The sequence below is a fragment of the Leuciscus leuciscus genome (genome assembly GCF_965113295.1).
Source record: "Leuciscus leuciscus genome assembly, chromosome: 18".
Lineage (NCBI taxonomy): Eukaryota > Metazoa > Chordata > Actinopteri > Cypriniformes > Leuciscidae > Leuciscus > Leuciscus leuciscus.
Window position 1 is genome coordinate 11027881 of NC_138742.1, and position 22069 is coordinate 11049949.

At 35.2% G+C, this 22069-nt stretch overlaps 2 protein-coding genes across 5 annotated transcripts in view; one reads left to right on the plus strand and one right to left on the minus strand.

Moving 5' to 3' along the window:
- The window catches only part of rapgef3 (Rap guanine nucleotide exchange factor (GEF) 3), a 45537-nt gene extending 32034 nt beyond the window's left edge, over positions 1–13503 (minus strand). Inside the window, exons 1-2 of one of the 4 annotated variants that reach the window (XR_014199982.1) lie at positions 9746–10475; positions 5853–5923 (exon numbers count right to left, since the gene is read on the minus strand). Coding sequence is in view for 3 of the 4 variants with exons in the window: in XM_082146179.1 (XP_082002305.1) it covers positions 5853–5923; positions 9746–9818 (144 nt within the window). In the remaining variant the exon portion in view is untranslated. Of the gene's footprint in view, positions 1–3951; positions 4785–5852; positions 5924–9745; positions 10476–13316 lie in introns of those variants that run through there. The other 3 variants (XM_082146180.1, XM_082146179.1, XM_082146181.1) reach the window with 3 other exon arrangements.
- A 2704-nt stretch (positions 13504–16207) lies between these two features.
- On the plus strand, positions 16208–21779 carry slc48a1a (solute carrier family 48 member 1a). Its single transcript, XM_082146303.1, has 3 exons — positions 16208–16441; positions 17164–17331; positions 17462–21779. Exons 1-3 carry the CDS (start codon positions 16312–16314, stop codon positions 17596–17598), a joined length of 435 nt encoding a protein of 144 aa, XP_082002429.1. The 5' UTR covers positions 16208–16311; the 3' UTR covers positions 17599–21779.
- The last annotated feature ends 290 nt before the right edge of the window (positions 21780–22069 follow it).

A 22069-nucleotide genomic window follows, 5' to 3' on the forward strand; every position in this document is an offset into this window, starting at 1 on the left:
CCTGAGTCACATATATTAATAACTAAATGTCTCAATTTATATATATATATAATATCAGTGTGTATTCATCAGAACTGTGTAATGTCTGGTCAATAATGTATTACTTTTGGACTGTCAGACAAACGACAATGACAATGACAATGCTGCTATACAAGACTCATAATGACAATTTTCATTTCTACAAGAACTGTTCCTTTAATGCCCATTATGTCATTGAAAATACAAGTCACTGAAATGACACTTTAAAAAGAGGACGGACACATTCGAGTGATTTCAACCAGCTGAACTGGACCACATACTTGAGAGTGAACAGGTTGTAATCATGCATATCTGATGGGATTCCTGCTCAAGAGGCACTCAAGTTTTTGGTTCTCTGTCCAGCTATTAACTAACAACAATCGCCATCAGCTCTGATCTCTGTCTGCAATCAAGAGGCAAGAAATTGTCTCTCTCCTTACATGATGAAATTAGAGCATCAATACTGAAGAGAGAATTATGGATGAACTGCGTTTAAATATTTATTGGTAAGCTGTTAACCACTAGTGATTTAGATGGCAAAAAAGCATTTTAGCTATTGATTCAGAAATGATCTGACCTATAGGGTTATCTCTGGACAATGCATCATATCATATTTCATTGTACAGGTGGATAACCAGGACCACACGGATTCTGCGTGCCACAGAATTGGCATGTCATTCACAATGCCATAAACACCTCATGCACTTTCCATGCAAGTTTATTAAATATTCCGGCCAAACAATTTTATTTTGCTATCAGCGATCAACCAGAGTGTAGTATTCTCATCTCTGTTTAACTGTCAAAACCTCACTATTGCATATGTTTAGTATTGTATGGAAAAATTTTACTATCTGCCTAAAACCTTGACACATTTGGAAAGAACCAAATCATATACCATAAATAACCAATGCAATTATTACAGAAAAAAAAAGGGGAGAAAAAGAATCACGAATGAAAGCCGTTTTAGCCTGGTTATTTTATGATACCATTATTGTCAGATTTTATCTCTGATTTGAAATGTTACTGAAATGCAAGCTTGGAGATTTCAGTCTTATACAAACAGACGCGAGCTGTACTTGTGAGACAAGAAAATAGCTAAAGGGGGCATTACCATGATGTCCAGGTGAACCGACTTGAACTACCAGTTGAGATGCTGCTAGCATTAGACTTCAGACAAAGAGAAAATCTCCACAGTCTTGAACTGCCCAAATTCCACCTGATTCCCTTCATCTCATATGGCAGAGAGTCCATAACTCCGTTTTTATGAGGCATTGTCAGCCTCTGTTCCCATGGCAGGTGTTACTCAGCATCAGCTGACTAATTCTGTGAAGCATTAAGAAGCATATCCTGCTCTTTATGGGCTTGCCCTGATAATGTTTCTTTATAGGTTTTGTGAAAACTAATCTTTTTGCTTTCTCCTGCTTGAAAGGTCGCTTACAATTACAATGGCTCATGGTTATTATGATACTACTTAAGGCGTTCTCCTTTCTTGCTCTGTTCAGGATAGTTCTATCATGATTTAGTAACGCTAATGTCATTCAAAACCAATAGGATTCCACTAAACGAGACCAGTTTGAGCTAAACATCACCTTTGGTGTTCCACAGAGGAAAGTCATCCATGCGGGTTTGGAACGACATGCGGGTGAGTAAATGATTTTTTACTACTCTTATAAGCACTACACTACACCACACCACGCAGGGAGGTAATACAGCAGACGCCTACAGAAAACGCATCAGCTTTGAGTCAACAGTGCCAACATTTAAGGCCGATGTATCATTTCTCAAAAAGATCTTATGAGGTTTTTTTCCCTCAGCATTTTCCCTGCTTGGTTTCCCTTTCAACTGCAGCAATAGACAGTAAAAATGGTTGGATGATCCTCAGGTGGTCAGGTTCACTGCATCCTCATGCTTGATTTACCTTTGTATAAGGTTAGCCAGCGTGGAGATCTCTCCACCCTGTGGCTCTGTTGACTGAGTAAACTGTGTAGAGTGAAACTACAGCCGGTATGATCACATGCTCCGGTACGAGAGGGAAATTACACAAAGATATTGACTCTAAGTCTAATGACGGTGCTGGGAAGTGTCTGAGATCACCTGATCGTCAAATCCTATTGACAAGTGCCTTCACTTCTTAGATAGATAGATAGATAGATAGATAGATAGATAGATAGATAGATAGATAGATAGATAGATAGATAGATAGATAGATAGATAGATAGATAGATAGATAGATAGATAGATAGATAGATAGATAAAAAATGCAGGGTTGTTTTAACCCAAATGTGGGTTAAATATGGACAAACCAAAATGTCAAGTTAAAAATGTCATTTAAAAATGTAACCCAACGGCTGGGTTTGTCCATATTTGACCCAAATTTGGGTTAAAACAACCCTGCATTTTTTTGGGTGTATCATTGCTGTCAAACATGCATTTAATTTGCTTTACATTATTCAAAGTCTTTTAAGATTTAGATAAAATTACTGCATCTCAAGCTTCATGGCAGTAAAAACAAATCATAAATAAATTAAATATACGACTTGCCATTTATCTTAGAAACTCTTATAAGAATCCTACTTAATGTGGTCGACACAAATATATTATAGTATGATGAATGCAGGATGGTCTTAGACAGATGTTTCGGGCTGAGGTTCGGTGGTTTTCAATTAAACTCTGGGACCAAATATACTACAAAAATTTCAGGCAGGACAAAAAAAACCATTCCAACCCTGATGGAGTGCAGACCGTGGCACATTGACATAACACATTCTCTTTAAATGAGCCTCTTTATCTCTTTCTTAGGGGGTTCTTGTGCAATGTGAGGTATTTCATCCTGAGTCACGACCCTTATTGCTGGAATGTATAGGACAGGGACATTTGGGTCTCGACATAAAAGACCATTGCTCCACGACAACTAACAATCATCAGTGCAGAAACAGTTTCCTGATTGGAGCATCTATTTAAAGTGCATTTGAATAAGTATGAAAGTGTATGTTTAAGTTAATAGTGTTTAATATGGAAATGGGAAATCACCCGCAAGGTTTACACAGTGCCCTAATGTTTCCTGATCTCGTGTTTTGAGTATTTTCTTTTTGATATTGACATGAAAGCCAAATGATCAAAACCAGAAATGAATGTAATCTAAAAGAGATCTTCATTTTGGGAAAACATGCTCATTATATGAGATTTACTCTGTAGTTCACTAAAGTTCACTATTGTTCACTAAGGTCTATAGTGGTGTGGGTCTTCCTGTGCACATTCTTTTCCAAACCGTAAGGGAACAAACCTTAAGATGGACAATGAACAATACGCTATAAATAACTCATCCTTGATTAACCCTTTAACAACATGTAAACACAAAAACATATACAACAAAAATTCAAAGCTCCGGCTGTTTGGGGTCATGTTCAATGTCTGGGGGACTCTAAGTGTCTCTGGATTTACATCATTTGGCATCAACACACATCCTGACACAAACTAATGCACTTTATTAGCTATAGTACACAGTTAATATAGTGTTATGAGAAAATTGCACCATAACATTCAAAAATAGAAAATATTTTTTCAGTTATTTCAAGAAAAGGGTGCCATGTGTAAACGATGAAAGCAGACACCTAATATTTTCTAATGTATTATAAACTTTTTTTTTTAAATAAGTAAACAAAAATGTTTTCCATAGTCTTTCTCCATGGCGATAACTTTTGGCATTTTAAATCAAAATTGAAAGGTTTTTAAAGCAACATATTCACACACTATAATTGATTAACATTTCAACATTTCAACAACTAAAAAATTATTTGAAAGAATGTTTCAAATTGTTTCAAACAAGCACATATTTAGTTGAATAACCAGATAATAGCATAGAAGTTTTCATAACCTCTCTCTCTTGAATAGCAATTCTGCATGTTTATTATTATTTATCATATGCCCACTTACCCAGCTGATTCCCCGGATCTGAGGTGTTTTTTCATTGGAACAGCGGTCGGGAAAGATTCGGTAATTACAACTCCGAAAGAGATGCATGTTTCAGTCAAGTCCGATGTCTCACAAATTATTTTACTTAGAGATCATCTGTTGCAGCAACACATGGCGAAAACTACATCTCCAATAAGGATCTGACAGTCCCTGCTTAAAGACAACCCGACCTGCACGCTGCATTCCTACGTGCGTGTGAGTCCAGGCTGCGAATGCCATTAAAAAACCTGCTGTTCGCTGTCAGAGACGAGCCTGCGCGCTCCCGCTCCCGCTCCCGCCCCTGAGGGCGCGCGCCTCATACTTCACTAAACTAATCAGCGTCCGCTTTGATTTCCGCAGGTGTTTGTTTACCTCAAAATGTATCTAACGAACTTTACTATCGTAGGCTATATATATAGCCTTTTGTTTTCGCTTGGTGTTTTTATTCTTTGGTTGAAATAATCATGTAAAAAGTTCCTAATGACATTCACTTCGTGGGAAATGTGGGTACACTTCTAAATGCGAATTTTGTCATTGTTTTGGAGCACACTAGCTTATAGATAACAGTAAGGTTAACAAATTCATACTAAAAACACAAAAACTTGTTTAACTAAAACCATTAAATACATTTTGTTACATGAAATAAATGTAGGCCTAATGTTAACTTTGAAATAATGAAATATAAACTTATTTTATTTCAGCTAGTTTCCATGGCAACATTTCTTGTTTTCATGTAGATTATGTACTAAAATAATAAAAAATTCTATATATAGGGATAAAAACACAAACTAATAAAAATTTCAAAAACACAACAAATTACTACAACTTTAACTAAAATTAAATTAAAATAAAATAAAACCCAAATCAAAATACTAATTATTTTTTTTTTACAAAATGATGCTAAAATAACAATGTATTGAATATGGTTGTACCATAGTCGTTACAGTGACTGAATCAGTTAAAATATGATATTTAAAACATGGAAACTGTACTCTTGCATATAATGCTTAACAGATCAGTAATACCTACATTAAAATATGAATGTGAACTATATAGGGTACAAAAGCTGTCACTTGGGCAGCACCCTTTCAAAAGGTACTAATATGTACCCTTAAGGGTTAAATAAGGTACAAAGGCTGTGACAGCTTTCATATTTTTCATATTGTACAGACTGTACATTAAAATATACATATCTAAACATTTGAATGTGCATGAATGAATAATCTCTTAAGCATAATAAAATGTCTGGACATTATAGCAATACACATTTTAAGAGACAGAAAAGAAGGGTAGGTATGAAGTGGAACAAAACAAAGCTTCCCATTTACATAGTCTCATAGACTGAAGGATTATTCCGTCTGCATCCAGATATGTAGAACTTAGCATTACAGACCTCTGCATCAAGCAGTAAAAGAAACGCTAGAGCAGGAAAAATTATGCGTTTGACTCAATAACACACTCCGTCTCTCCTTCAGCTCTCTTATCTGTGTGTTCCAGCTGCATGATAAACCTTGAGGGGTTGAGGATCAGGGGGCGTGTCCATAACCCACCTTACTTACTGATGCAGGTGCCAAGGTTGGAGTGAAACAGTAAATTAAAAGTAAACTGTAGCACTAGACTGGATTAAAATCCTTTTGAGCTTTGAATAGGACACATTTTCCCAGCTTTGCTTAAAATCCTTTTGAAATTTGAACACACTTCCCCCTTTTCAATGAGTTTTGAATGTTTACAATGTAGCAAAATGGGGTTGCTGTGTTTGATTTAGAGTTGGTGCATGAGATAACCATGAATTATCCCAATGCAAAGTAAAAAAGATACTCTTATAAAGATACTCTGACCCCACATAAGACACATATACTAAGTTAGCAATCTTTATTCTGTACCTGTTCCAGGGACGAGCGCAGAGACGACCGGAAGATTGTGTCTGCCGAACACATGACTGCTGCTGGAGCCTCTGAGGAGACAAAAGTAAAGAAAGAAAGGAAGTCAGTGCTTGTTTGATTCAATCTGCTCTCCTTTTACTGTTACATCATGTTATATCTCAGGCTTATGATTTGTGAGATCTCATGACTCCCACTAAACCCAGTGGATGGATATTGTGAACTCTGATGGAAAGTATTTGCTTACTGTTTATTGTAAGTTGTTCCCAAATATAGAAACTCTAGCTCTGTTCCAAAATCTAGTGCACTGTCTAGCAACTGCATCCTAACTGAAAAGAAACATCATACAGTAACTGCATGTGCAGCAACACCCTGACACATGCATCCCAAATAATAACATTCCTTATGTAAAATGCATTACAAAAATAACTATATATATATATATATACTATTTGGAGCAATGCCCAAATATTCTGCATAGGTGACCAGCTCACATAAGGATTGAAACAGCACTTATACTAAACCAGGTGTCCAATACTAAAGATTTGTATTAAAGGGGTGGTTGATTATGATTTAACTTTTTTAACTTTAGTTAGTGTGTAATGTTTCTGTTTGAGCATAAACAACATCTCCAAAGTTCCAACACTCAAATTTCAAAGCAAAGGAAGATATTTTCTTTTAAAGAAATAGTTTTTTTAAGGACTACAACAAATGGCTGGTAGGGACTACACAACATTCCCCCCGGGTTAGTGACATCACTAACTCTAAAATGTACATAAACCCCGCCCCCGGGAACGTGATTTATAGAAATTCCCCGACTAACGATTCAGAAATGTTGTCTACATTATGTCACTTCCTCTTGAGTCTCTCCATCTTTGTCTGACTCCGGTTTGAACATAAAAGGCTAAACGTTTTCGAAATTTTCAGTGTGTCTCTGTGTGAGGTAAAAGCAAGGCCGGCGCTCCGCACACGCACATCACGCACTGCGCATAGGGCACCAAGTGCTTGGGGGGGCACCAAAAAATCTGGGTCGTGAAAAATCATCACAATAGGGTACTAGTATAAATAACAAATAAAATATATCTAAAGCATGTTAATATTGGGTTTAAGTGGTCGTTCAATGAGGCCTATTATATGTTGATCCGACGAAAATTATGTGTGTATTTAAGTGGTCTAGTGGTAGAATTTTTGCCAAGCGTGTCAGAGGTTCTGAGTTCTAATCCGCACTCATATCGTTTTTTTTTATTTATTTTTTATCAAAACCGATTATGTTTTTTAGTGGTTGTATATCAGGCAGGGACACTTTTTGTGCTTTTTGTTTTCTAATTGTACCGGAGCGAATAGAGAGTCTCTCCACAACGGATTGAAACGCGCGTCTGAGTGAAGGCTGTGCGCGAGCCAGAAACAAACATAGTATCCGCGCCACTGATCGCTCGGCAACGAGCACTTTGATCAGTTGATTTAAAAAAACAACACATTTCAGCGCTAGATCGACTCTTATTTAAAAAACGAATGAAATGAATGCTCTGCTGGTTAACTGGAGATGTTTTGTTTGTTTGTATTGGTACATTCGTGCCGCGAGATGTTTCAAAAGTGGTGGGGACATGTCCTACCCGCAAATTACGACCACCAATTTGTGCATTTGTGCTTAGGGCACCCAAATGGCTAGCGCCGGCCCTGGGTAAAAGGACACAAGCTCTTGAAGCTCCGCCTTCTGTGCCGGGAGCAGCAGCTCATTTGCATTTAAAGGGACAGACACAAAAACGGTGCGTTTTTGCTCACCCTCAAAAAGTGACAATTTTAACACGCTATATAAAAATATCTGTGGGGTATTTTGAGCTAAAACTTCACATAGGCCTACACACTCTGGGGACATCAGAGACTTATTTTACATCTTGTGAAAAGCGCATTATACCACCCCTGTAATGCAAAATGTATTACTTTTTTGAGGAATGAGTGTCTTTCATTTCAATAGGTATCATCCCAACGTGGGCAATACTGTACGTCCTCCCTATGCCCACAGGTCACGTTGAGGGCGATCTTAAAACCTGTCCCAATCTGAGAATGTCCATGTGGCTGGAGGTCAGGGAACATTACATAATATTTGTTTAGACCCCGGCTATTGTTTCAGGAGTATCTTCCCTTCCTGGAGAAGTGAAATATAACAACACGGAGTCACTAAACTGTTTTTGGGAGTTTTTCAGTTCCACTCCTCAATCCAAAATAGTGGAATACCAGTATGTTACTGCTATTTTTCATTTGCATGTTAATTGGGCATTACAATGATATGTGAAGCTTTGGAGAAAAACACACAGCAACAGAAAAGTTGTGTATTAGGTCTCACATTTTTTTGCGCTAAATTAGTAAGAAGCATTGGTTTAACACTAATCGCTTTAATTATGTGATAATGTGTTATGATAAACTCCTGGCTGTGAGTAATGAATGATTATGTGTGATATGTTGTAACTGAGTGGTTGCAAAAATTCCTTGAATTAGCACAGTTTTTGGAAGCTTGTCCCTGTTCTGTCTCTGTTCACCTGCCTTCTTCCACGAAGGCCTCAAAATATTTTTCAACTGTTGCCCTGAGTAATATTATCTCTGTCTGGCAGCACTGCACAAACAGACCCACAAAACCAACATCTTTCTCCAAAACTGCTGGAGCTAAAGCAGTCAGTGTTTCAACATGAGCTTGACAAAGTTGCGTTAGATGTAATATGGGATGATATTCCATGAATGGTACATTTTGATGTTCTATGACTAAAAAGAATTAGAGGCTCAAATTCTATTAACCTGCCATGAAAAGTGGTTTGTTTTAAACATTAAATATCTGTACTTTTTTTTTTAAATATGTTTTGCATGGACATGTCAAGAGTGTTTCTTTTACACAATTTGTTTAACTGATGTTAAATGTCATAAAACATTATAATGACTGACTAATTAACAAGAATTTAGGTTGCACTTTATTTTACAGTCCTGTTCCCCATGTACATACTATGTTCTTATTATAGTAATTACAATAACTGGGTAATAACTAGTTACTAACCCTGAACTTACCCCTAAAACAAACCCATCTAGTTACCTTATATTAACCAGTACTTTATAGGTAAGTACACTGTAAGTGTGTGCAAGTATATAAAAAAAAAAAAGTGCAACCAAAATTTTATATTTAGTTAAAATTGTCCCATATTTTGCTTCCTACCTTGATTTTTACATAAGTAAATTGTTTAAGGATATAATATTGATTTTGCATAATATAAGTAACCTCATTTTGACCTTTTATTTACAGCATGACCAGAAGGCAAGTAAATTCCATTCCATTCAAATTCAAGTCATTCCATTTTATATTTTTTTAAGTCATTTGTCAATCAACAAGTCATTTGTCAAGCTCAACCATTCAATCATGCTACCTATGCTATTAAAAAATATATACATTTCTTTAATTTACAGGACATATAGATAAACCCCAAACTAAATCCATCCAGATTTGAAACATTTAGTAAAATATGAAATATTTATTTATTTTTATATCAGGGTTTTAAATGTCCTGAATTTTGGCAACATGATTGTAAAAATTTCAAACATCATATAAAATAAATAAGCAAGAAAACATGCAGCCGCTTATATAATATTAGTTTGACCTCGTCAGGTTGTTGATCAGGATTCAATCAGGTTTAAGTACCTCCTTTTACTGACTATTTAATGACTTTTGTATTATTATTTTGAGTGTCAAGCCATATTTTGTACCGTTTGTGGAAAGTGCGATACAAGTACTCATTTGTGCATATCTCAAGTAAAAAACTCATCGCTATGTGAACTGATGTTCACACACTCTCACAACACTGATCATGAGTTCTACAGGCATCCACTTCAACAGAACAGTATCAGATTTGTCTTACCGAATCTGTTTTTCTTCTTAGCAGACAAGATCTGTTTAAAGAACGAAAACATTCTGGCATGTATATCCTCCATGTACTTCTCACTTCACAGCAACTATATAAACCCTAAGGTCACAGTAAATGAAAGTAAGACGATCCACAATCGCTCCTTTTAACTGTGTGCCTGACTATTTCTCTGCATATTTCAAAGTGTATTTCTGCATGTTTGTGTGTGTGTGTCAGTGGTTGCCTATGACAGGACTCAGAAATCCAGTTCTCCTGCATGTGACCCTCACATGGCACTTGAACGTGGTAGTTTGTATCTGATAAAGAGTTAAAGAGAGATAAAGAGTTTTAACTCAGATCAGATAGAAAGAGACACTTTGTCTGGCATTGTTTTAGAGGGTCAAAATGTGTTTGTGTGCAGTGAAGATGTAAAGATGTGGATTCCTTTTCTAAATATGTAGTCGCTGCGTTGAGAACAAAATATTTTAGATCTAGATCAACTCACACATAGTACTTGAAGACAATAGGCTATTAACACCCAACTAGTTCACTTAGACAGGACGGCTGAAATAGAAGGAAAAAAATTTTGTCTCAAACCGCTGTTTAAGCTGACCGTGATGTTAAATATTTTATTTACATTTTTGCTGTTTTCATGTATCGTGTCTTATTTTTTGTAATGTCTTGGCCAGGACTCTTGTAAAAGACATTTTAAATATCAAAGTTTTTATTTTCCTGGTAAAACACTCTTAAATATAAAGGTTCAGAAAGGCGATGCCATAAAAGAACCATTATTTTCACAGCAACACCACACTCTAAACAAAAATGGTGCTAAATAGCACTAAAAGTGGTTCATTGGCTTGTAATCATAGGGGAACCACTTTAAGTGCCATATAGCACCTACCTTTGTCAAATGGTGCTATGTAGAACCATAAGAGGTGCCATATAGCACCTTAACCACCCCAAAGAACCGCTAAAGAACTGCTGAAGAACCAAACTGGGCTTAACAGGTTCTTTAAATGGTAGTGGTGCTATATAGCACCTTAACCACCGCAAAGAACCCCTGAAGAACCGCTGAAGAACCATTTTTTTTTAGTGTGCATATAGAAGAACCGTTTTTGATTCCCTAACCTTTCAGTGAACAGTAATATTTTAATTTTTTTAATTTTTTTTTATCAAAAGGTTCATGGAAGGTAAAGGTTCTTTATGGAACCATATAGATGCCAATAAAGATCCTTTATTTTTAAGAGTGAATAAAGGTTAAATATAGGCTATCTATTTTTATTTATAATTTTATTTGACTAAATACATTTATTTATTTAGTAAATTCAAATTAATTTTATTTCCATAGAAATGTATATTTATTTATCTTAAATATACATTTAATATATATTCATTTTATTATAAACTTTCAATAATCTATTCAATTATTACATTAATATTAATAATTTATAATCTATATTTATTGTTATTACAAGTATATTTAAATACATATTGTTTTAAAATTATATTTTAATGTGTGATTGAAAATTTGAAAATAACATTAAACCAGATAATCAATTTGAGGTTTTGTTATTGTTGGTAGCATAAAAGGTTTTAAAAATTAGGCGGGTTAGGGGTTCGTTCAAATCAATAACCAAAAGAATGAGCAATAGTGATGCTTGCTTGAACAAGAACTTAGTGTGCCCTCTAGTGTGCGTTTATAACTAGTACATTTTACACACTTGATAAATAGGAGCCAATTTTGTGAAGATGTTTTACAGAATGTCTTAAGAATCTTAGTATTCTATATTTCCATAAAACACCCCACCCAGAATGCACACATACAGCTAGTTTTAACTGGCAGACCAGTACTAGTCTATATATAAAACCTTTCCCATCACAGAGAGTAAAAAAGCACACAGTTCCTATGGGAAAGGGTGTAGGTCTTCCTGCAACAAATCACAGCCTTTTGTAATCAGTCATCAGCTCCCTGTAGACACACTTTTTAAAAAATGAAACAAAAATCACACACAATAATGTCCTGCACACTGGAATCTGGAGCTTCGCACATCATTTGCATGAAGATTGTTTCAGTTTCTTGCCCATCTGTAGTTCCAGAACACTGTGTGATTTTACATGCTCATAAATCCTGTCATTCCAAATCAGCCTTTCCTTCCCATACCAGCTCAGCGCCCATGGAGGAAGGAAATATTGTTTATATTGGAACTCCAGTGATATATGAACCGATGAAAGCATTGGGAGGGAGATGGAGAAAAGACAGAGATGTTTTAAATGCACACCTTCTCCCCCGGTCACATCGTGCTGCTTCCTGTGAGCTATTTGGGGGCTTCTGCAAGTTCACAGCTTTCTCTCTCTCTCTCTCTCTCTCTCGCTCGCTCGTGCCCACCTGTCACCTACAAGCCGCTCAACTTTCCCAGCATCACAATGAATCACTGACCCACAGAATTTCCAACAGTTGTCTGATGGACTGAAGATTATTAAATGCACATACACGGGAAACATTTTAACCAATTTGAGACACAATTTTAGCCACATGTAAAACAGCTACTTTTGGACTGCGGCCTGTTTCATGTTTCAGGATAAATGTAGGCAAATCTGCCTTTTTTCTTCTATCAGCACTGTAAAATATTTTGTAGTCAGGTACCCGTGTGTCATGCGTACACCTTTAAATGAACTTTATTCTAAATGTGTTTGAAATTAGTCAAAAACACTGGTAACACTTTACAATAAGGTTTCATTTGTTAACGTATTAACTACCATGAACTAACGGTTACTCTTTAATTTTAGGGCGATATAGTTACATTGTACTCAAATAAGTAAGGAGTAATATTAATTAACTACATGTACTTACTATAGAGTTAAGGGTTTTGTTTAGGGTTAGTTACCTGTAATCATGCCTAATTTACTGTTATTACTATAAGTACATATAGTAACGTGTAACTGTCCCCTTAAAATAAAGTGTTACCAAACTAACTGTGAGCAATACATTTGTTACAGTATTTATTCATCTTTGTTAACGTTAATAAAAATACAGCTGTTCATTGTTTGTTCATGTTACTTTACGGTGCATTAGCTAATGTTAAAAAAACACAACTTTTGATTTAAAAAATGTATTAGTAAATGTTGAAATTAACATTAAAAATTAATAAATGCTGTAGAAGTACAGTTCATTATTAGTTCATGTTAACTAATGTAATTAATGAAACCTTACATATAACACTAATCAGAAAATATGATGATCTAATTATTATCGAACTAAAGTCATTTTTCAGGATCAATAAGGTAGGACTATCTCCTTACACTCTTAAAAGGGGTCTTTCAAAGCAATTAAGGACCATTTTAGGTTTCCTAAAGAACATTTCAGTTCTTAAAAGAACAATTTCTATAGTGTGAAGAACATTTTAATAATCTAAAGAACCCTTTTCCACTATAAAGAACCTTTTGTGGAATGAAAAGGGATGTTAAAGCTTCTTCATGAAACCATCAATGCCAATAAAGAACCTTTATCTAAGAGTGCAAAGTTACACATAATCACAGAGTAAATGTGATTGCATCTTTCAGTGATATATTTCACAAACACACTTACCTGGTATATCTGATGTTGGCGGTGTGTTCATTTCTCCAAATAGTTTTCTTTAATGCCAGACTGGACAATCTTGTCTTTCTTGTCTTTAAGGCGAGCGCCAAATACTCATTTGTATCTGTCTCTGTATGACTTTTTCTTTCTCTTGATCTTGATATCTTTGTGTGTCTCTGTTGCCTGTGAAGCAGACAGAGGAAACCACTGAGTTTTGATGTCACTGGAATCGCTGAAGCCACGCGAGTTACCGGCTTCCTGCTGCACTCTCATTGGTGACATCAAATTTGGCCTGCCGTTTATTTCACAAAGGTTGACTTAAGAAGGTGTGTCTAGAAGCTTGGTGACACTTGTTGTCTTCCATTTCCTCGAATTAGAAGTAAAAGCCATAATATTTCAATTATCAACGGTGACTGGGGGAAATGAGGTCAAAGTACATCTGTGACCCCTTGATTTAGTTCTGGACTTTCACTTTTCTGTTTGCATCAGCATCTTCACAAAAATGTTGTGGTTAACACTTGAGATTTTGAATCTGAATGGATCTGACTGTTCTGTTTCTGTTCTGTTTATACTGTTGGGTTGCACTTTATTTAATACCTAAGAACGTATTGGGTAATATAAGGTACTGAAACAACATAAGTTTGGGTTTAGGGGTAAGTTCAGGGTTAGTACCTAGTTATCATAATTATAAGTAGCATGTACAGTACAGGCCAAAAGTTTGGAAACATTACTATTTTTAATGTTTTTGAAAGAAGTTTCTTCTGCTCATCAAGCCTGCATTTATTTGATCAAAAATACAGAAAAAAATGTAATATTGTGATATATTATTACAATTTAAAATAATTGGTTTTCAATTTATTATACTTTAAATTATCATTTATTTCTGTGATGCAAAGCTGAATTTTCAGGATCATTACTCCAGTCTATCACATTATCCTTTAGAAATCATTATAATATGATGATTCATTATCAAAGTTGGAAACAGTTCTGCTGCTTAATATTTTTTCATAACCTGTGATACTTTTTTAGGATACTTTGATGAATAAAAAAAATTTTAAAAAAAAGAGAAGCAAATGTTTTAAAAATAGAAATCTTTTGTAACAACAATATACACTACTGGTCAGTAATTTGGGGTCAGTACTTTTTTTTCTTTCTTTTTATGAAATAAATCAATACTTTTATTCAGCAAGGATGTGTTAAATTGATAAAAAGTGATAGTAAAGAAGATTTATGTTATTAGAAAATATTTTTTATTTTGAATAAATGCAGTTCTTTTTAACCTTTTATTCATCAAATATATTAGGCAGCAGAACTGTTTCCAACACTCATAATAAATCAGAATATTAGAATGATTTCTAAGGGAATCATGTGATAGACTGGATGTCACATGTGACACTGAAGACTGGAGTAATGTAAAGTAAAATTCAGCTTTGCATCACAGAAATAAATGATAATTTAAAGTATAATAAATTGAAAACCAATTATTTTAAATTGTAATAATATATCACAATATAAAAAAATTTCTGTATTTTTTATCAAATAAATGCAGGCTTGATGAGCAGAAGAAACTTCTTTCAAAAACAAAAAAAATAGAAATGTTTCAAAACTTTTGGCCTGTACTGTACATGGGGAATAGGACAGTAAAATAAAGTGCTACTGTGTTATATGTCATATTGTCTGTGTTGCTAATGAATTAATAATCTCAGTTTTTATATGATCACTTTTTGTTTAATTACTCTTTTTTAATTGACGGTGTATTTTAAATATAATACCTAAAGGCATGTCATTCTGTTCCTTGTGTATGAATGATTGACGGACAATAGAGAGAAGGTCTCAAGGGAAAATTTGTGAATGATGTCAGCAGTCATAAATTCTGGGTATAGCATTTCTTCTATTCTACAATGGAATAATGATAATCACTTCCAGTAGGTTTTATAACCTACTTTTGCTATTGAGTTTGTGGCACGATTACTGTCAAGCTCTGAGAATGAGTTTCAGATGAAAACCACTGCAAAGATCAAACTGATTAAAACCACCATCTTCCGTGCTGCACAAACAACAAGAGAACTGTGTGACTCTAATGCAGTGATTCTCAATCTTTAAAGGCCCATTGTTCAACACAATTTTCAAATAAAATTATTTTTGGTACAATTATGATATATATATATATATATATTTTTAATAAGAAACTGGGAAACAATAGTTATTGAGGGGAAATTAAATAAAGAAATATTATGTCTCCATTTTCTGTTACTGTTTTTTTTATTATTAATTTATTCATTAAATTAATTTAATTAATCATTTGAATAATTTGTCATCCTTCAGCCCCCTAGTGGTTCCCTGCCCACCGGTTGAGAAACACTATTGGCTCTAACGCAGCATTTATTGGTAAATTAATACATTTTTCGACACACTTTTCCTCAGTTTTAGATTATCACGTTTTGTTTGTTTATTCTGCATTAGGCCTAGAAAGAAAATAAAGTTATAGACTGGCTGTCTTATGCATTCATACAATTAAATAGAAAATACCACATTTCATAAATATTTTATTATTTTCCAATACTATTTATTTGGCTATATTATTCTGCAACCTTCTGTCACATTTCATACCCATGCTATTAGCCTACTGTAATTATCTAAAATAAACAATAAGTAGGCTATTTAATGAGCATGTTGACAAATTAAATTACAGTAATTATGAGTAAGGAGAACTATTTATATACAATTCTAAATGTATTACATAAAGTTATGACTCCGTGATATGATATAGCAAATATTGAGTTGGTTTAAATGCATATTTAAATCTACTAAAACGTTTTGTTGAACTACACATCCGGGACTGCGAGGTTGTTGACGGTTGCTTTGGTGATAGGCGGAGCTCTTCCGGGTCTTAAAGTCGTGTTTACGAATAAGCAGCGGTGAGTTGCATAATCCCTCATCGATGGTGTAATCGTTCTGTCCAGCCTCTTCCTACAGCTTTATTGCGGTACTTTATACATCTTTAATGGGTCCGAACAGAATTTACATTAGTGTAGGTTATGCCACATTCGGCATGTTGGTGGGGTTTTCGGCGTTTATCGTGTGGAATGTGGTTTATAAACAACCGTGGACGGCGGCGATGGGCGGATTATCAGGTCTGTAAATAAACTCAAGGCCACAGCCTTCACACATCCACTGTCAAATATAAAGATTTCACATCGTGTTTCTTTTACTGTCATGATTTTTAAATCTGATGTGTGATCAGATCTGACGTGCGGTTAACACGATCTGCTGTCACATTGTGTAAAATAAGTCTGCTGTGGAAGGTTTGCCTTTCCAATATAGATACAACTGGTGATTATATTATTTCTTTCTTTTAAAAAATCAGCCTGCTATATTCTTATATTGAGTTTGGAAATAATAACCCATAAATATGCAGATATTTTACCATTTGTACGCAGACAGAGAGACGAATAAAGAAACAGTACATGCAGTGCGCTGCAAAAGTCATTGAATAAACAGAAAATGTTTAAAAAGTGAATGTTATGATTAAAGTAATCAACAATATTTAATAATGTATATTTAAATATTTCACACCAACAAATCAAATGAGCAGTGTTTGTGCGCTTGATTTTGTTTTCACTTTTTGAATTTTATTTTAATTTTCACTCAAATTGTTATGCTGATATGAATATTATTTATCATTTATTTATTATGTATAAAAATGGAAATAGCACAAAAAAAATGGTCTCAGTCTTTTGGGTCCCAACAATTATAATTGCTGAACGTTTTATAACTGGATAAACCTTTGATAGATAGCTAGGTAGATACTTTATTAATCTCATGATGTGCGTATGTTATGTGTTTAAATCCACAGGCGTTCTGGCACTCTGGGCATTGGTCACTCACATTATGTACATTCAGGACTACTGGCGCACATGGCTGAAGGGACTCAAGTTCTTCATGTTTGTTAGTTCTGTCTTCTCCCTCCTGGCTGTTGCTGCTTTTGCCACCTTCATAACTCTAGGCGTTTTAGAAAAGCAGTGTAAGTACCTTCACATGGACAGCTTTGTCGAATGAAATATTCCCCCACGCAAAATCTGTAATAATGGAATAGTGTAATTTGCAAGATTAAAGTGTCGTCTGTAATCCGTTCTGTATGTTTTTGTCTTCAGCGTTAACTGACCCCAAGAGCTTCTACCTGTCGGCCGTGTGGAGCTTCATGACTCTTAAATGGGCCTTCCTGCTGGGCATGTACTCCTTCCGTTACCGCCAGGAGTTTGCTGACATCAGCATCCTCAGTGACTTTTGATTGGCTGCTTCAGCTGCAAAGGATTTGTAGTTGCAATCGGTGGCTTCACCTGCCAATGTGGAGATGAAGGATGGATTGATGGTTCTCCTTTTTTAATACCGTCTTAACGGCCTCCTTGCTTTCACAGAAAAGACTCAAATCTCAGCCCCTCCTTCCCCTCAGATCCGGGCCCTGGAGTAAGAAGTTGGTGAATGTCTGTGATCTGCTTCTTTCCTGTCTTTTTGAGTTAACAGGGGGTTTTATATTGACATTGGGTCAAAGTGTTTCGAAGGCAGTGGATACACTAGGATGTGTTCACAGGTAGTTGTTACTTTACTCAGGGCAACTTCTCTACAAATGTCAGATGTGAAGTGATGGCTCCCCTTCACTGTCAGAAAAAAATAGCAAAAGTTGTACATTTAGGGGTGCAAAAACTTGTCACTGGGTCAGTACCCTTAAAGAGACACCTTTGTACCTTATTTACCCCTTAATAAGGATGCAGATTATTGGCAAAGTCCCTTGAAGGCAAGTCATTTCACACGGTGGCCATCTTTGAAGATTACTCATGTGTCCATCCATACACATACATAGATTCCTCATTAGCGGCTGTTTCTGTGGGCCGCTATATGTAAGCCAACCGCCATTTTGGAATGGCCAAAGTCGGTCCGTGAACACTCGAGAGAAAGTTGACTGTGGGTCAGCAATCGTAGTTATATGCATATATGAATATCTATATCTGCAAAGGACAGCAGATGATTTTGCTAAACAAACACAAGACGCAAATGTCAGCTAACATGACATTAAAAAGTTACAATATTTGCCAAGTTACCATAAAAACCTGTAATATTGAGATAATCCATATAAAAACACAAACCAACACATTTTCACCTGTGAAAGGTTATCCCATTTCTTCGGGAATTTTAATCTCAGCAGTTTTTACAACAAGGCTGTGCAGTGCGGTGGCATTTTGGAAAACTCATTAGCTGCGTCTGAAAAACAGTAGGCCTATGTCAAAAGGAAATATGTAGTAGACACTTTATGTGGACACTTTACTATCCCGTGAGGCCGCAGGAGAGAATTTATGAATGGCAGTGAAGCGACCCAACTGACCCTGGTAGGTCACGTGACAGTAACAACATGGCGGATGTAGTACATCCAAATTTCATTCATAATACCCATATTCATACTATATAGAGCATCCTTTTTTTTAAGGGGTGGTTGATTATGATTTCACTTTTCTAACTTTAGTTAGTGTGCAAGGTTGCTGTTTGAGCATAAACAACATCTGCAAAGTTCCAACGCTCAAAGTTTAAAGCAAAGGAAGATTATTTGATTTGAAAGAAGAAAACTTTTTTTTAAGGACTACAACAAACGGCTGGTAGGGACTACACGACATTCCTCCCGGGTTAGTGACATCACTAACCCTAAAATTTACATAAACTCCGCCCCCGGGAACACGATTTATAGATTATCAAGACAGAGTATCCTAATCAATGACTAGAAGATAGATAACTCCACATCAGCTGCATAAATTCTTCAACTAACCATTCAGAAACGTCCAGTTGCATTCTACATGTTGTCACTTCTTCTTGAGTCTCTCCATCTTTCTGACTTCGGTTTGAACATAAAAGACTAAAAGTTTTTGAAATTTTCAGTGTGTGTCTGTGTGAGGTCAAAGGACACAAGCTGTTGAAGCTCCGCCCTCTGTGCAGGGAGCAGCAGCTCATTTGCATTTAAAGGAACAGAAACAAAAACGGTGCGTTTTTGCTAACCCTCAAAAAGTGAAATTTTTAACATGCTATATAAAAATATCTGTGGGGTATTTTGGGCTAAACCGTCACATACACACTCTGGGGACATCAAAGACTTATTTTACATCTTGTGAAAAGGGCATTATACCACCCCTTTAATGATCACAAAGTAAATTTAAAAGTAGTACCTACTCGGACAGTACGCGATTTCGGACGCAGCGTTTGATTGCTTACTGTGAGTGACAACAGCATCTGAAATGTTGACTGTTCCAATATGGCGGACATCAATGTGTCTTTGGATGGGTCGAATGTGGCATATAAGTATACATTTTGCTATGCGTTTTCTATGTCTATGCGTTTTACCCAACGTTTTTTTACCCAAATATTTTTCAAATCTCTGCGACGAGAAAAAAATCCCCCGCCTCGTCACGCTGCTGGCTTTCTTACATTTGCAGTGCTCCCATTGAAAAGAATTGAAAAAAAATACACTGGCCACAGGAAACAACACAAATAATTTGCAGTCTTTAAGTACTACTGTGAACCCATTTGGGGCAGATATAATATTTTTAAAAAGTTGCTTTGAGGGGACTGCTGTTGTGACAAGTTGTTGTAGCTGTAAAGGTACAATTGTATTTGCAGAGCTGTAGGCCATCTAGGAGCTTCAGTCAGCGATGGTGAAATTGACTTTAATGTTGCTATAGATTCCAGACATAGACAGTGTTCTTTATTGTTTGCCATTTGTCATTGCTTTTTAAATGTTGTTTATATTTAGTTTTATTTATGATTGGAAGTTGAGAATTGTTTGTGACTGTGTTCGGAACAGCATACTACCCCACTATTTCTACAGTATGTACACTACCATTTAAAATTTTGGGGGCGGTAATATGTTTTAAAAAAATTATGAAAGAAGTCTCTTATGCTGAACAAGGCAGTTAAAGAGTAAAACATATTTTAAAATGTAATTTAATTCTGTAATGCAAAGCTGAATTTTCAGCATCATTACTCCAGTCTTCAGTGTCACATGATCCTTAAGAAATCATTCTTAAATGCTGATTTTGTTGCCTTTTTTAGGATTCTTTGATGAATAGAAAGTTCAAAAGAACAGCATTTGTATCAATTTTAAAAACTTTACGATCACTTTTGATCGTTTTAATGCATCCTTGCTGAAGAAGATTTTTTTTAATGTTTTTAAAAGTACTATAAAAAATTTAAACATATTTATTAAATTCTTACCGACCCCATACTTTTGAACAGTACTGTAAACTATGCTGTCTGAACAAACTACAACATTAACTAAAAAGTGCAGTATACAACTGCACACGCTGCACAGAATTTCAGACATTTTTAACTTCTTGACTCAGATTACTAAAAGGCAAGGCATGCAAAAATGAAAATTATGCATTATTTATTACTCGCTCATGTAAGACAATGTAGCATTTCAAGTTGATTATTGCATCATGCCTTCTGTTTCGCATACTATCTATACTATATGCATAGTACTGTAAATATTTGGCAGTATGACTAGTATTCCGTTCCCGAACGTTGTGCACGATGCATTATTATTATTATGCAGTTCCTCTCTTTGCCACTAGTGGGAGTGATGGAGAAATTGAATGAAGGACTAACTGGTGCTTAGGCATCTGCAGTTTTTAGTTACATATAATCACTAAATTGTAGCTGAATTCACAATATTGTTGAATACTAAATATCTGTGTTATGTCATCTGAAATGTTACTTTTCTTTAGAATGTTCTGCCAGACAAAACAAGTATGTGTTTATGTTTTTTTAAAATTCATGTGCTTTGAAAGATGAGTGTTCTGTTTATCTGTCTGTCTTTTGAGCAGATATTAAGTGTGTATGCTTGAGTCTGATTTTAGATGTTAAAGGTCAATTTTAATTTAGTTGTAGTTTTCATTTAGATGTAATGTTCAGTCATTTATTCACTGTCATGTCATTCAAATCCAAAGTACAGTATTCAATACAGCCCTCATATAGCTTTGTATGAGAAACAGACCAACATTTAATTTGTCATCCTGATAATCTTCTCTGTTGTGTCCAATGAGAGGAAAAAACATGGTTCTGATCGACATGATGAAAGTGAGTAAATAATTTTTTAACTGACTCTTTATTTAATTCTTTTGAAAAACAATTAATTTTTTAAGAGCCAAAAAGTAACAAAACACGATCACATTGCACTAGGTCACATAGAAATGTTAAATGTATTATTTGTTTGAACAAATAGAAAAGGTCACCTTCAAAACAAACTTTTACAGACAATATTTCACTCTATAGCATGTATGTGAAGCAGTTTTGTATCACGTTTGCTTTTATCCAGATGTATGCAAATTTATCCCTGATTACAGTTAAACTACCTGCAGTTTAAAACTTTGCACAGCACATGTTACATTGGGACATTGGGGATTAAAGTACTGTTTTATTCTCTCCCACAAATCCTATGTGTTGCCTCATTTTTTCACTTTGGAGAGTTCCTGATGTACAAAGTGATCTGAAGCCATGCATTTTGTAGTAGTAATTTTGGTTCACTTCATTTCAATAGTCCACTAGGTATTCTACTAAACTATAACTACATGTCAACTAATTTGCAACTACATGAGCTAACTCTTAGTAGACTGTTAGGTTAAGGTTAGTAGAATAAATTGACGTACTTGGCTGCAAAGTTACTTACAGTCAGTCAAATATCTAAAGTGGGCTGAATTACAGTTACTGTAATTTTTTTGCAA